Consider the following 14,827-nt stretch of genomic DNA (forward strand, 5'->3'; position numbering starts at 1 on the left):
GGGGCAATGACCACCTGGAGTCTAGGCTTCCCCATACCAATCACCTTCCCCAGCTTAACTGGGCAGGCCAGAAAAGGGCCAAGGAGGTGGTGGGATTTGGAGGTGAGGAAGTCATGTGAACAGGGCTGTATCCTCTGCCCTGGCCCAGGGTCTAGGTTAGTGTAAAGGGGTATCTGTGTCCCCTCCCTCTCCCCCACACCTGCAGGGTGTACCTAGCTTAAGAAGCTGCTTGGAAAGGGGGAGGGGGAGGATGGTAGATGTCTCATTCCAACTACCTAAGTGACTATGCCCCCTTCCCCAGGTATACCGCCCCTGATAAGCCAACAGACCCTAGGGGTAAGGGGGAAGAAGGGGAGAGTAAGGCAGCTATGGGGATATCTCTGGGAGTTGGAATGTCAGGAAAGGGACCTCAAGTTGGAGATTATATAAATGAGGAAATTAAGACCCAAGGAGGGGAAGGGCCTTGTGGTTCCCCAGCAAGGTAATGAAGAGAACCCAGATGGAAGTCTAGACCTGGTTCCGATTCTGGGCGCTCTCCATGCTGTTCTCCTGCCTGGGCTCCTCTCTTCTTCTTCTCCAGCCCCCCTTCCAGGTGTGGCCTCATGGCCTCTGCAGGGCTCCAACTCTGTCCAAGGCTCCAGCCTCCCTCCTGCCACAACAAGGGCTATGCCACTGAGCTCCAGACCATCTGCTATGCCTTGCAACCTCCACAGCAGCGGAGGCCTGGGGACAAGGCCCCCAAAGGGTAAGTCTGGCTCTGTCTGTAGGCTTTACCTGACGGGTGGAGGGGATTGGGCATCCCTCCTTCCACCCAGGGGCAAGTCTTGTGAACTATGGAGAGAGGTTTGATTCTGGCCACTGCTGCCCCAGGCAGCCTAGGATGGTGAACAGAAAGCTAACCACGTCCAAGCCTGCTTCATGTAGAACTGGCTCTGGGGTGCTGGGCCAGGCACTTGACCAATCCCCTGGCAGTTCTCCAAGATTTAAGGTTTTCATCTGGGTCAGCAGAATGAGTCTGTTATCTAGAACTCCCCACACTCATCTTCCATCTTGCATGCCTCTCTTCAGCTCTGGCTCTCCTTTCTCTATGGTGCCAAACATGTAGGGGGGTTGGTCATGGGAGGCTGGATGCTTTTCTAGGCTCTAACTTCAGGCCACCTTCTCAATGCTACCCTACTAGCCTGTGTGTGTGTGTGTGTGTGTGTGTGTGTGTCTAACTGTCTCTGTGTGTGTTTGTATGTGTGTCTGTCTGTCTCTGTGTGTTTGTGTGTGTGTCTGTCTATGCATGTGTGTCTGTGTATCTGTCTCCACGTGTGTGTCTGTCTCCGAATGGGTGTGTCTGTCTGTCTCTGTGTGTGTTTGTGTTTGTGTCTGTCTATGTGTGTGTGTGTCTGTGTATCTGTCTGTGTGTGTGTGTTTGTGTCTGACTCTGTCTCTGTGTGTATGTCTGACTCTGTGTGTGTGTGTCTGACTCTGTCTTTGTGTGTGTGTATGTCTGACTCTGTCTGTGTGTGTGTGTGTCTCTGTCTGTGTGTGTGTGTCTCTCTGCCTCTGTCTCTCTGTCTTTGTCTCTGTGTCTGTCTCTGTGTCTCTGTCTCTGTGTGTGTGTCTATGTGTCTGTCTCTGTCTCTGTGTGTGTCTCTGTCTCTGTGTGTGTGTCTCTGTCTCTGTCTCGGTGTGTGTCTCTGTCTCTCTGTCTCTGTCTCTCTGTGTGTCTCTGACCTGAAATTCCAATAGGTAGCATTCAAGCAGTGATTGAAGGTCTGCAAAGCACTTTATAAATGTTATCTCACTTGATTACTAGGAGAACCCTAACAGTCTGAGAAAGATTACGAGTTGCCCTGGTCAGCTAGAAAGGTAGTCAGTAGGATTGAAATCTGAGCTTCTTGCTTTCCAAGGCCATTGCTGTCCATTACACTACCTAACCACCTCATGGTAGAAATCTAGCCTTCCTGTAGACTTCCCTCTGGGCCTACAAGCCCACCCTGATTCTGAGGCCCCTTGGAAGGGACTAACTGGCTATTGACAAAGTCACAGAATGAAGATGGCTCCAGTAGCCCCACTGCCACCACCAAGACTAGCCACATGCATTTATTAAGTGCCTACTATTTGCTAGGTCTGAAGGCCTTTAGGAATCACTAGGGTGATCTAAACTGCGTCTGTGGCTTGTGTCCTCTCCCCCCACCCTCCAAGAGCTGTAAGCTGGGTGACTTCCTGGTGGCAGAGGCCCTGATCTGGCCCAGTGGAGTCCCTGACCCCCAGCTGGTGCAGAACATCGTAGCCCAAGTGGAGGCCTACTTCTCCCACGAGAATCTAGCCCAGGATGCCTTCCTCCTGAAGCATGTGCAGAAAATCAGGCTGGGCTTCGTCAGCATCAAGTTGCTTACCTCCTTCAAGAAGGTCCCTCCCTCCTTTCTTCTTCCCCCACTCCCTCTGGGCAGGGCTGCTGGGCCTCTAAGTTAACTGTTCATTGTACCAACTGTAGGCCGAGTTCTCTGTTAGGCGATGGGGATAGAAAAAAACCACCAGTCCTTACATTCCAGGGGCCTGCATTCTACTGAGGAGAAAAACATCCTCCATTCAGTAAACATAAACTTTGTGTGAACATTCAGAGGTAGGGAGGGCACTGGGGGGCTGGGGGGGGGAGGGGAGAGGAGAATGAAGATTGGCCTTAAGAGGCACCACTTGAGCTGAGCTTTAAAAGAAATTAAGGATTTTAATAGATTGAGGAGGAAAGTGTTCCAGGCTGGGAGCAGGCTGGGCTGAGAGGTAAGAGATGTGATCTCAGGTTTGAGGAGCACAGTGCCCTGGAAGGTGAAAGACTGGAGGAGAAGGGTGTATTTTATCCTAGAGGCCAAAGGTTGAGTGTCTCAGGTGCTTCTTAGAGTGGCTTTAGGATTCTCAGGTCAGCAGCCTAGATCACCTCGGCTCCTTTCTGAATCTCACACCCTCTGATTCTCCTTATTCTAAGCAGGGGCTCTGGCCTAAATTCCATCCTTCCTTGATGTTATGGGAGGGTGGGGCTCTAGTATGGACATCAAGGGCTGGGGTGCTGGGAAATGGATGCCAAGTAGGGATTGGAGGGGGTGGAATTGTTGGGGGAGGCTTTATTTAGACTTCAAAGGAAGGCCCTGACAGCCTGGAAAACACCCTGCTTTGGAGGGAGGGGGAGGGGAAAACACCCTGCTTTGGAGTGGGGGGGAGGGGAAAACACCCTGTTTTGGGGTGAGGGAAGGGGAAAACACTCTGCTTTGGGGTGTGGTATGGGAGGAATCCTCTTTCCCTTAGTCTCCTCTCAGGAGCCTTAGCCTGGATTTGGGGATCAGACCTGAATCCCAAGTCTCTGTCCTGTCAGCACAGATCCCATGTCCTTGCTTCCCCAGGTGAAGCACCTAACCTGTGACTGGCACCTAACATGCTATGCCCTGCGCTCCTCAGCCCTGCTGGAAGCGAATGAGGAGGGCACCAAAGTGCGTTGAAGGATCCCAGTCCCCAACTGGCTCTTGGGTCTCTAACGCACCAAGTTGCTTCTGGTGTGGGAAAAGCCAGAGCCTGGGTTCCTTAAGGAGGCTCATGTACCAGGAACTGCCCTTGCAACAGCTCAGCCCGCAGGCTTCCTGGCAGCTCTTAGCAGTCTCTTTGGCCCCTCACCTCCCTTTGTGTCTTGAGGCCAGGCAAGAAGCTCCCCCCAGATGTGCTGGCCTACACAGCCTGCTATCCTGAGGTTCTCCATTGCCCCTCTGCCCTGGTCCAGTTCGAGAGTGTGGAGGCTGCTGGCCAGGCCTTTACCACCTTGCAGGAAGACCCCAAGGGCTTCCATGTGGTGAGGCTGACCAAAAAAAACCATCTCCGGAATAGGACTGGGGTGGAGGAAGGCAGCACCATTCTGGCCCCCTGTACCAACTCAAAGGCTAATGGGCCCAAACCAGCTCTCTCACCTCCTAACCTGCTGGGCCCCTTACCCACTATGGCACCTTCCTGGTCTTGGGGCCTCAGCCCTGTTTTGCCCCTGCCCAGGTTCAGTGTGAGTCGTCTACCCCACGGTCCTGATGGCACAAGAGGTTTTCACCACCACATTGGACATGGGCTGCAGCCCTGAGCCCCCAGAGTAGGCCAGAGCTCAGTGAGGAAGGGAGTGGTGGCAGTAGCGAAAGGTCTGTTCAACTTGCTCATTTTTGTGACTATCTCCAATAAATGATGCCTCAGTTTCTGATTCTGCCCCTAAGTTTAGGAAGTTGGATGTACTTGCATCTCTGTATTCCCATCAGAACCCTGACTTGGCCTTGGTATCTTTGGCTATGAGGGGAAGAAGGATAAAGGCTGGGAAGCTGGAGTCATGACCTGAGCCTTTCTCTTCTATACCAGATCCAGGGTCATGGTTCCTTAGGGGTGTTAGAAAGGGCCAGCATACTTGGGCTCAAGTCCCAGCACTGTCACTGATCAAGGTCCCTTCCCTATCTGTTCTCTACTCCAATCAGCTAAGAGAGCTCCACTGGGGACAAACTGTCCTTCCATTTTCCTGGGGTTAGCAAATTCCCATCACCTGCTCTCCAGACTCTTATGTTCACAAGTATTTACAGGAGCAGGGATTTTCCCCCCTCAGTGCTTACTAGAATTTAGTAATTAATGCTTCTTGATTTAACCCTAGGCCAAAGAGAGGATGGTTCCAGGTAGACCCTCCCTTTGCCCCTCCCCTTATCTTCAGCCCTAACCTTCTGGTGCCTTCCACTGTTAAGACTCACCTTTATCCTAGAGTTGTTGATCCGCTCCTTCCATTTTCCTTATTTTTTCCAGTGTTGATAGCGCCTCTCACATCTTTCCATTTCTTACTCCCACCACTAACATTAGGTTAAGAGGCCTAAGCATAGCACCTTCGAAAGCCTTCCACCCTACCCACACTCTCACGTAGTTGTTTGCTTCCCCTTTGAGATTCACTTCCTCTGTCTGTACACCAGCCTATCTACATCAAAGTTCGGTAATCAAGTAATGAGCCAGCAAATCCCATATTTGCTCATTCTTCCTTTTCAACCCAAAGCCTGCCCTCTCATCCTCCATGATTTCGGTATTCATCCGGTCTCGATGCCCTGGCATTCCAGTTCATGGACCTCCATCTCCACTCTCCCTCAGAGGTGGCCATCCCCTTTCTAGATCTTTCCAAGATTTTGAACTTGGAAAGTCTTCTCCCCAATAGCATCCTTCGGTCATTCCACCTCCCCCATTCCCTCCCTCCTCTTTAAACCTGCTTGGTTCTCAGAAACAAAGCTCTGCTTGCTCGGCCTCCGAGAGGAGAATTAGGAGCAAGGATTTCAGAGAAGTAGATTTAGGTTCAATGTCAAGGAAAACTTCCTAAGACAGTGAGACATTTAAAGAGGGAATGGTTACCCCTTAAGCAACAGAAGAGTGAATGATTGCTTTTAGGGAATGTTTTAGAGAGGATTCTTGGTCAGGTATGGGTTAGACTAGGGGACCTTAGCACTTCAGTCCCTCCAGGATAGCTCAATCTATCCCCTCTGTTCTGATCTCACCCCTACTCCCCTTCACAGACTTGATCCTATAGTTAGCCAGTACTGTCTCCCCACCCAGAATCCCTTGGGTTCTTGTTCTGTCCGTAGCCTGCTAATCCTCCGTGCCACAACATCTGCCTTCTGTAGTCCTGTGCTACTGAAGCAGGGACAGCACAGAATTGTGTTCACTGGATTTCTACTAAATTCATGTTATTTATCTGGCCTCTCCCTGGTGCACAATCCATCTCTTCATTCAACAAGAATTATCTATAGCTATTATTTCAATGGTTCTTTCACCCATTCTCTTCTCAGTGGATATTTTAATGAGATCATGAGCTCTCTTCTTTTTCCCTCCCCTTCAAAATCTCTAGGCTTTCATTCATTTCTTTTGAAGCAGAGGTGGTCCTTTGGGCTAAAGTCAGCCCTCCATTTATTCACCTGAATACATCCTTTCCCATCTTTGAGGGGGGCACCCCATTAGCCATCCCTACCTCCATCTGTAATCTGGCCTCTTGCTTTGGTTCCTTGCCTGTTGCATACAAATAAGTCCAGTTCTCCTCCCTACCACCACTGTAAAATACCCTCCTTTGATTTTTGCTATCTCATCAAACCAGTATCTCTTAAAAAACGATGACAAACTACACTCTGCCCTCACTTCACTCACCTCAATTCCTTTCAATTTAGCTTCTGGCCCCGTTCACAAACTTCTCCTGGAGGTCCAGAATGATCTTCTAGTCACTAAGACTAATGGCTTTTTCTGAAACCTCATCTCCCTTGACTTCCGCAACTTTCAACACTGTTGTCCATCTGTCATCCTGGCCTCCATGACCCAGCTCTCGCCTGCTCATTTTTGTGTTTGACTATTCCTTCTAAGACTCTTTCATTAGTACGTCTTCAGCATGAATCTCTCTCACAACTGTCTCTCGCCCTCCTCTCACCAGCTTCCCACAGATTCAGTGGTCACTTCTACAGAGATGATTCCCCATTCTATAGATCACCAACACTGTCCTCTTCCCCTGTGCTCCTGTCTTCAGCCAACCACTTCTGCTTGGATCTTCTCAAAATTCATGTGGAATTTCTCTTTCTTCACAAACCTGCCCCTTCCTCCAATTTCTCCCTTTCTGTTGAGCCTGGGTATACAGGATTAAAACCTCAAAGGCATCTTTGGCTCTTCTTCTCCTTCACATCCAGTTAATTTGCCAAATCCCGCTTCCATAACATTTCTTGTAGCTGTCACCAAGTCAACATCTTAGTCCAGGCTCTTAGAAACTCTCTGGACTGTTTAATTGCTTTCTGTTCTCCCCGCTTCCAGTATCTCTAAAGCACTGTTCCCATAGCTGTCAAAATAATTCACTTGCCAAGTCCTGTAAATTACACTACCACAATGCTGTCTCTCAAATCTGTTCCCCTGTCTCAGCTCACATGGCTACAAGCCTAATTCATGCTCTCATGTTCTCTCACCTGGACTATTGCAACAGCCTCCTAATTGGGCTCCCGACCTCCAGCCTCTCCCTTCTTCACTGGATCCTTCAAGTGGCTGCCAAAGTGATGTCCCTGAAGCAAAGGGCCTGGCCAATCCCCTGCTAAGTAAGTTCCAGGAGCCCTGTTATCTCCAAGATCAAATACAAACTTCAGTTTGGCATTTAAACCCCCTTCACAACTGGCTCCAATCAACTTTTCCACATGCTTATAAATAACCCTCCTTTATACACTCTGCATCCAGCCAAGTTGTGAGCTCCCAACACGCCTCTCTTACCACCCACTATGTCTTTGTATCCATGGCTGGCGCATAACCTTAACTCCCGACTCCCAGAACCCCTCCAAGTTTCCTTAAAAGCTCAGTTCAAATGCCACCTACTCTTAAGAGGCTTTTCTTTATCCCTGCCCCCCACACACCAGTGTCCCACCTCACCATGAAACCACTTTGGGTTTGTTTTTCTATACCTGTTCATACATTTACACATCCTCTCTCCCAATACAACATAATCTCCTTGAGGGTGAGACCCAGTGCCTGACACAGCGGCACCTAATAAATGCTGGTTACTTATGATCTTTCCACTTTCCTTCTTAGCAACCATCCATGGCTCCCTCCTTCCTCTAAGACACAGTACGAACTCTTCAGCCTAGACTAGTGTTTAAGGCACTGGACAATCTAGTGCCAACCCACCCCCCACCCAACTCAAAATCTACAATTTGACCAAAAATGGGCCACTAGTTGTTCCTAAAACTTGGTAAGTAGTCTCCCTCTGCCATTCATTCATTCGTGGTGACCGTCCCCTATGCTTGGCATGGTGTCCTTTTCTCATCTCCAGCTCTCGTTTTCCTTCCTTCAGCACAGGTGCCTCCCGCTCAATGAATTGTTCCCTCCCAGCTTAGCTCTTCCTCCTTACACTTGTCCAGAGCACTTTGCCCGACCTCTTTGTCCCCCTCACCTTACTTCCAGGCAAAGGTCAATCCATTGAAGGCAGGGATAACGTTGGCCAAATTTGCCCGATTGCCCCTCTCCCACTTGCTTTGTATCGACTTACTGCACAATATTCTTTCTGCCCAGTAGAACCTAAGGTTCTCAAGTGATTACTTCCTTTTTGGCCCAGGTGATCCCCAACACCAAGCCCAATCCCTGGTGGACAGCAGGTGCTTAATAATGCTTGTTGAGTTGAATCGGTCTTTAAACAGAGGGGTTGGTGTAGACAGTCATGTCAATCGGGTGATACTCTATGATGTAAGCTGTTCTCTTCTCCACGGGCTTAGAGCATTCTCAGTTTATAGGGATTTACTCCCCTTTCTGCTCGGGGTGTTTCACAGGGCAGCGGGGAGAGGGCTGCTAGAAAGAGCCGAGGAGTTAGAAACATGAGATCTAGTTCCAGTTTGGCTACCACCTCATTGTATCACCTTGGCCCAGTCCTTTCACCCTCTATGGGCCCCTTCCCTTATCTGTAAAATGAAGGCAGCTTTGGGATTAGATCATCTGAGGTCCTTTCCATCTCAAGGATTCTATGATTCAGCCCATCCTTGCCCTGGCTCTGGTACCCGCCTGCCCATGGGAGCCCCCATCCTCAGGTCTTATTATGGGGCAGGGAGGATGGGCCAGAGCTATATCAGATACACTTTAATAGAATTTTGGGGACGGACTGGCCGTCCACATGCACTAGGCTCCCCCCTCCCCCGGCTCCCCTCTATTTCTTTAGCCCAAAGGGCTTGTCAAGGGTCTGGCCTGGGCCCCAGGCCTTTCTGTCCCCCCTCAACTGGGCCCGTGGCCAGCTTAGACTTGACTCCAGGCTTTGCCTTCTTGGAGGCAGCACCTGATTTCTTCTTCCCAGGGGGGTCAAGCCGTGGAGTTGGGGGGGTTCCCCCACCTGGGCAGGCCTTGGAGGTGGGTGGGACAATTGCTAGGTCCCACTTGATCTCCTCATCCAAGGCTTTGAAGTTGTAGAAATAGTCCATATTAGAGACAGTGTCTAGGATCTCAGGAACACTGTAGTCAAAGGAGAGCAGCTCATCGGGAAGGTTGAGGGATCGGATGTCGCTGGATGAATCGTCACAGGTCCCTGGTGGAGGTGGAGGGCCGGGGCCATCCCGAAGCAGGCCCAGGCCCCCCAGACCCTCCCCGGGGGACCCCTCAAGCTCCGTGTTGGCAGGTGAGCAGTCAAACAGCTTCATGGCATCCTCCAGTAACACCTTCTCAGGCAGCACAAAGGGCTTTGGTGCCTCCAGGGCCTTATTTTCCTCCAGCAGGGGGGACTCCTCAGCCTCCTGGGGGGCCTGGGCTGGCACCGACTCCATGGCTGCTGGGGGAGGCTGCTCCCCAGGACAGCAAGGAGTTGATGGGAAGATAAGGCTGGCCATAGCCCCTCCACCACCACCATCCTTCATCTCCTTGGACTTGTCAGCATAGGCTGGAAAGCCCAGTGGTTCAGGGCCTTGTAGCTGGCTCAGCCGGCCCTTGAGGTGGCCATAGGCCCCGGGCTGAAGCAGCGGTTCACCGGGCAATGTGATGAGCAGCTGAGGAAGCTTGTTCTCCTTGGCAGCTGGGGGCCCCAGCCCATCTTTCTGTAGGTGTGGGGGTAGCTCCAGGAAAGAAGGAGGCACCTCACTCAGTGGTCCTGCCACAAAGCCCAAGGGCTCAGGGGCTGGGGCTGGGGCTGGAGTGGGCCCCTCAGGTGGAAAGTATGGCACCAAGTACTGGGGTGTTCCAGGCACAGACTGGTAGTGGGGGTATGGTGTGGGCTGCACTGGTGCCTTGAGGTAGCGTTGAGGGTCCAGGAGGTAGCTGCCTGGGGACCCAGCCCCACTGCCCCCACCGCCTGCCCCGCCGCCCCCACCAGTGGCCAGCTTGTACAAAGACGACTGGCCGAAATCTGTGGTGGCCCACTCAATCCGGTAGATGCGAGGGTCAAAGAAACAGCCGCATGGTGCCATCTGGAAACCTGGGGCCGCAGGACAGGACAGGCAGAGTTGTGGGTAGGGAGGAGACATCTCTAGCTCCCAGGACCCTCCCTTACCCTCTTCTAATTTTACCAAAGGTTTGGTTCCCCGAGACCTATGGGAGTTTCCTTTGTCCCAGGAGGGGATGCTGCCTATCAGGCTCTTAAGGTCCCGTGGTCCCCCAAGGCTATGGGCCCATGCAGGCAATCCTATTGACAAGGGTAGACAAAGACGCCTACCACCGGGTAGCTATAGTTGGCCACTCATGCCCTGGAAACCCCCAAGCTCAGGCTCAGCCCCTACTTGGTTGTGGTACAATTTAGGTCATAGGACCATGCAGAGAAAGAGAATTGATGGAAGGGAAGTATTGTGGCTAGCCTGGCGGGAGGAGAGGCTGAGGGCATGTAGTGGAGCCTTACCCTCCCTACCATAGTGTGGTCCCAGAAGGAGCAAACTGTACTGTGTCTCTCCCCTGCCTGGCAGGGAAGGGCCTGGGTGGCCCAAGCCTTTATTGGCCTCCCAGGAGGAGTTAGGACAGCAATACCAGACATTAGCAATGAGTCACCAGCCTTGGGGTGGTTAGGATCAGGGCTGACTGGTGACTGCATAAGGGGGAAAGCAACAAGGGGCAGGGGCCTGCCCCCATGGGCCAGGAGCTCCTATCCTTGATTCCCTCCAAGCAGCTGGACCCTGGGCACAGAAGGTACCTGCCGGCGGAGACGGAAACACTTCTTTCTCCTGATTTTGGGGATGGTATAGGCTGGATGATCCTGAGAGGTGAGAGCAGCAGAAGGAGATGTAGGGTAAAGGGCAGAGGAAGGAGAGAGGGCTTTTAGGCAGGGAGGTCAGGGGTCAAAAAGACATGCAGCTAAGCTCTAGGGAATTCTATGGTCCAGGAATGCCAAGGACAGGAGACTGGGGGTGCTGCTGGGCTCCAAATAGGAAGGCTCTCAGCAGGACTTTCCTTGAGCATAGCCCTGGGGACCCCACCAAGTGACAGGTTCTGGTCAGACTGCTCCTAACACATTACTGAGCCATCCAAGAACAGCTTTGAGACTCTTATTCCCAGCCTTAGTCCTCTCTCTGAGAACACGGCCCTACAATGGTGACTCGGAGTAGGGAGGGGAAAGTAGCAACAGGACCTCAGATTCTCCACATCCCAGACTCTGAACCCCAGGATCCAGACTTTGGAGGACCTATTCTCCCCCTCTCCATTCCTTTTGGGATTCTGTCCATCCCCAGGCAACTTCTGGGTCTACCTCAGCTCAAGGTCTCTGAGAGCCTCTGCTGGGCTTCTGCTCCTGGCTGAACCCACTGTAGAATGGATGATTGATAAGGATGGTAAGAAAACTTACCAACAGAGGGAAGGGGCTCAGGGAAGGCCTGGACAGGCCGGCTCGCTGGGCTCTCTGGCTTGTCCAGGGGCCGGGGGCTGTAGGTCTCATGAGCTGCTGCATAGAAGGCTTTTGGGTGCTGCATAACTGAGGTGCCTCCTGGGCAGGAGGCTGAGCCCTCGCCCAGCCCACGGGCGAGGTGGGTGGGGAGAATGGGGTCGGAGTGTTACAGGGGGCTGGCAGGTTCTGTTTGCATGGTTACTCCAGAAGGAATTCCGGGTGGGTCTTGGAGGTTCCGAGATGCCCAGTCATGGGCTGGGAAGGGTGGGAGTGGAGGTGGGGGATCTGGTCCCAGCCTTGTGAACTGGTCACCTCTTCATGACAGGCCAAGAGCTAAGACATGCTTGTCTTCTATCCTCTAAGCGTAGGCATGAACTCCAGTATCTAAAGGTGCTTTGAGATCAGCAGGGGAGGCTCCAGGGGACAGAGAGGTTTTACTAATCAGGAGACTGTTTATAAAGGCATCTTGGAAGTGTAAGGATGATGAGTAAAGGGAAGAGGGGCGAGGAGAGGAGAGGCTGGATAGCTGGTGCGTGTCCTCTGTGGTATATGCGTGGGATTAAGCAGCAGAGTGGAAAGGAGCCCTGGGTTTGGCTCCTGCTTCTACTACTTACAGTTATACAGTTACAGAGTAAAGGTGGGCAGGTCATTCCATTTGAGCCTCAGTTTTCACATCTGTAGAATGAGATATTACTACCTTCATTTTACAGATGAGAAATCTGAGGTTAAAAAGATCACCCAGCTAGTAAACGTTGGAGGCAAGATTTGAACCCCAGTTTTACTGACTCCAAGTCAAGTTATGGTAAGGAAACACAGACAGGAAAAGATAATAGCAGGAGTTTATATGTAGGGGCCAAAAGGGCACTTCCAGTGTTTTGGGTCCTCCCAGCACCCCAGGGGCTGAGAGCTGCCTCCTACCAAGGGGCCTGGCAGGGACAGAGGAGACCCTGACTCTGTCCATCTGACTTGGGCTCTGCCTTCCTACAGACAGATGGACAGATGGCTCAGTAAAGAATTACAGAGTCTCAGTGCTGGAAAGGACCTTAGGAGTCCATCCGGTCACACCCACACCCGAGCAGTAATTCTTTCTACAATGTCTCAACAGCTGATCATCCAGCCTCTGACAGGGAACTCACCACCTCCAAAGCAGCCTGTTCTGCTTTGGAACAGCTATGACCGTGAGGCAGGATTTTCTGAAATCGAGCCAGTCTCTAACACGTAGGAGCTGAGTTACCTGGATTGGTCTGCGGTGGGGCAGGCTAACAAAGCCCCAAGTCACTTTCAGTTCCAGATGGAGAGGGCTGCTGGGGGCCAATGATAACAGAATCTCAGTTCTAATGCAGGGGTTCTTAACCTGGGCTCCAGGACCCTCAAGTTGCTGATGAATAGATTTCATGTGACCTGTGAACTTATATGGGAAAATGACATCCTCCTTACGAGCCTTAGGTCTCCTTTGTAATACTAGGGATCTTGTTCTATGCTTTTTAAAGAATTCTTCTGAGGAGTCCATTGGCTGGGCTGGGCTGGGCTGCCAAAGAGGTCCCCACCACAGGAGAAATGAAGAACCCCAGGGCCATGTGCCCCAAGGTTCACAAAACACTTTCCTCACAAACAATCCTGGGAAGAATTGGTGCAAAGATCACGATCACTGCGTCCTATGGCCACCCTTTAGAGCTGGACCCAGACCTCACTCTTCAGGTAGTGAAAGTGGACTCAGTCTCCAGGATGAGTCCTTAGGAATGGCCCCACCAGATGGTACTGATGATGGAGGAAGGAGGTGCCATGTCACGATCCCACCAATGTCATTGTCCTAGGGTAAATCTGACTGCCACGTGGTGGTTAGGGCTCTGATCCTCGCTCTGCTGTGAGGTCTTGGTTGGGTCACTTTTCCAATCTTTGCCTGAGTTTCTTCATCTGTCAAATGGGAATAAATATCCTTACCTGCTGAAGACCAAATGATAGTGTCTGTCAAAGTGCTCTGGAAGGGAAGATGTGCTCCACAAACACGTGGGAAGAAACAAGTGATCTTTATCCAGAGTCCCAAAATGTCAGGGCTGGAAAGGCCATTAGAGACCATGTAGTCCAACTGCCTCTTTTTATAGATGGAGAAAAATAAGGCCCACAAGAGACAAAAGAATCACCCCCGGCACATAGCCAGTAAGGGGCTCAAAACCAGGACCCAGAGACATCTTAAATTCAACACGTTCCAAAGTGAGTTCCTTATCTTCCAACTAAAACCCTCCCCTCTTCCTCACATGCCCATTACACTGGAGGGCACCACTACCTTCCTAGTTACCCAGGTTCAAAACCTACATATCATCAGCTCACTCTCATCCTCATCCCGTTTGTTGCCAAGCACTGTCAATTTGTTGTTGTTGTCGTCTTTTGTTCTCAAAGAGGACCATGACATCAGGGAGGTGATGCCCTGACTTGCAAGTGAATCGGATTGAAGGTGGCAGGGCTGTGCCAAGTCACCAGCCTCACTCTCTCCTCCAGAGCCATCTGGGTCCAGTGTCGGGATATAGATCAGGATGACTGCAGATGGCCCCCATGAGGTGGGAGACCTTGGCCTTTTTAAGTTAAGGTCTTTCCCTGTCCATTTCACCTTTGTAACGAACACCTCCCAAATTCTTCCCCTTTTCTCCTCTGACACTGCCATCCCTCCAGTGCGACAGCCTGCAGGTGAGTGTGCCTGTCTTAGTCCCTCCCCACTCCAATCCATCATCCACCAGCTGCCAAAGAGATCTTCCTAGATTGAAGGTCTGCCCATACCACCCCTCACCCCACATTCAAAAATCTACCTATCGCCTCCAAGATCAAATATAAAATACTCTACTTGGCATTCAAAGCCCTTCATAAGCAGGCCCCTCCTTACCTTTCCAGTCTTCTTACACTTCAGTCCCCTCCCCTTTTCCAACCAGTGACATTGGCCTCCTTGTGAATCCTCAAACATGACACTCCACCTCCCAAATCCAGGCATTCCCATCGGCCGATCCCCATGGCTGGAATTCTCTCCCTCCTCAATCTTCATTTTCTGGCCTCCTTCAAGTCCCAGCTAAAAAAAACCTTACCTTCTAAGGGAAGCCTTTTTCAAGCACCCCCCCACCCCCTTACTGCCTTCCCTCTATTGATTTTCTCCAATTTATCCTGTATTTCTCTTGTACATATATAGTTCTTGACATACTGCACCTCCCTCTGAGCTCCCTAAGGGCAGAGTCTATCTTTTGTCTTTCTTTGTACCCCAGAGCCAGTGCCTGGTAAATAGCAAGCACTTAATGCTGTCTGATTGCTGACTGACCAAAAGTCTTTGTCCCAAATCAGACAGCTTCAGAAACATAGCTTAATACAACCTACTCACCCTCCTTTCTTTACAAGAGGGTTGGGGTCTGTGTATGTGACAGCTGGAAGAAGCTGGAAACCCAGGCATACAGGGAGATGCAACTAAAGGGTTAGGGGTGGGAAGACAAGTCCTAGTCACCAAGGAGATTCAAGCAAACAAAACTC

General features: G+C 51.3%; 1 protein-coding gene across 1 annotated transcript; it reads right to left on the reverse strand.

The window, feature by feature from the left end:
* Window positions 1–8,597: 8,597 nt before the first annotated feature.
* PRR22 (proline rich 22) lies at window positions 8,598–11,458 on the reverse strand. Its single transcript, XM_036751884.1, has 3 exons — window positions 11,285–11,458; window positions 10,637–10,699; window positions 8,598–9,931 (listed from the first exon to the last, which is right to left on the reverse strand). Exons 1-3 carry the CDS (start codon window positions 11,406–11,408, stop codon window positions 8,706–8,708), a joined length of 1,413 nt encoding a protein of 470 aa, XP_036607779.1. The 5' UTR covers window positions 11,409–11,458; the 3' UTR covers window positions 8,598–8,705.
* Between the last annotated feature and the right edge of the window lie 3,369 nt (window positions 11,459–14,827).

The sequence above is a fragment of the Trichosurus vulpecula genome, chromosome 1 (assembly GCF_011100635.1).
Source record: "Trichosurus vulpecula isolate mTriVul1 chromosome 1, mTriVul1.pri, whole genome shotgun sequence".
Classification (NCBI taxonomy): Eukaryota; Metazoa; Chordata; class Mammalia; order Diprotodontia; family Phalangeridae; genus Trichosurus; species Trichosurus vulpecula.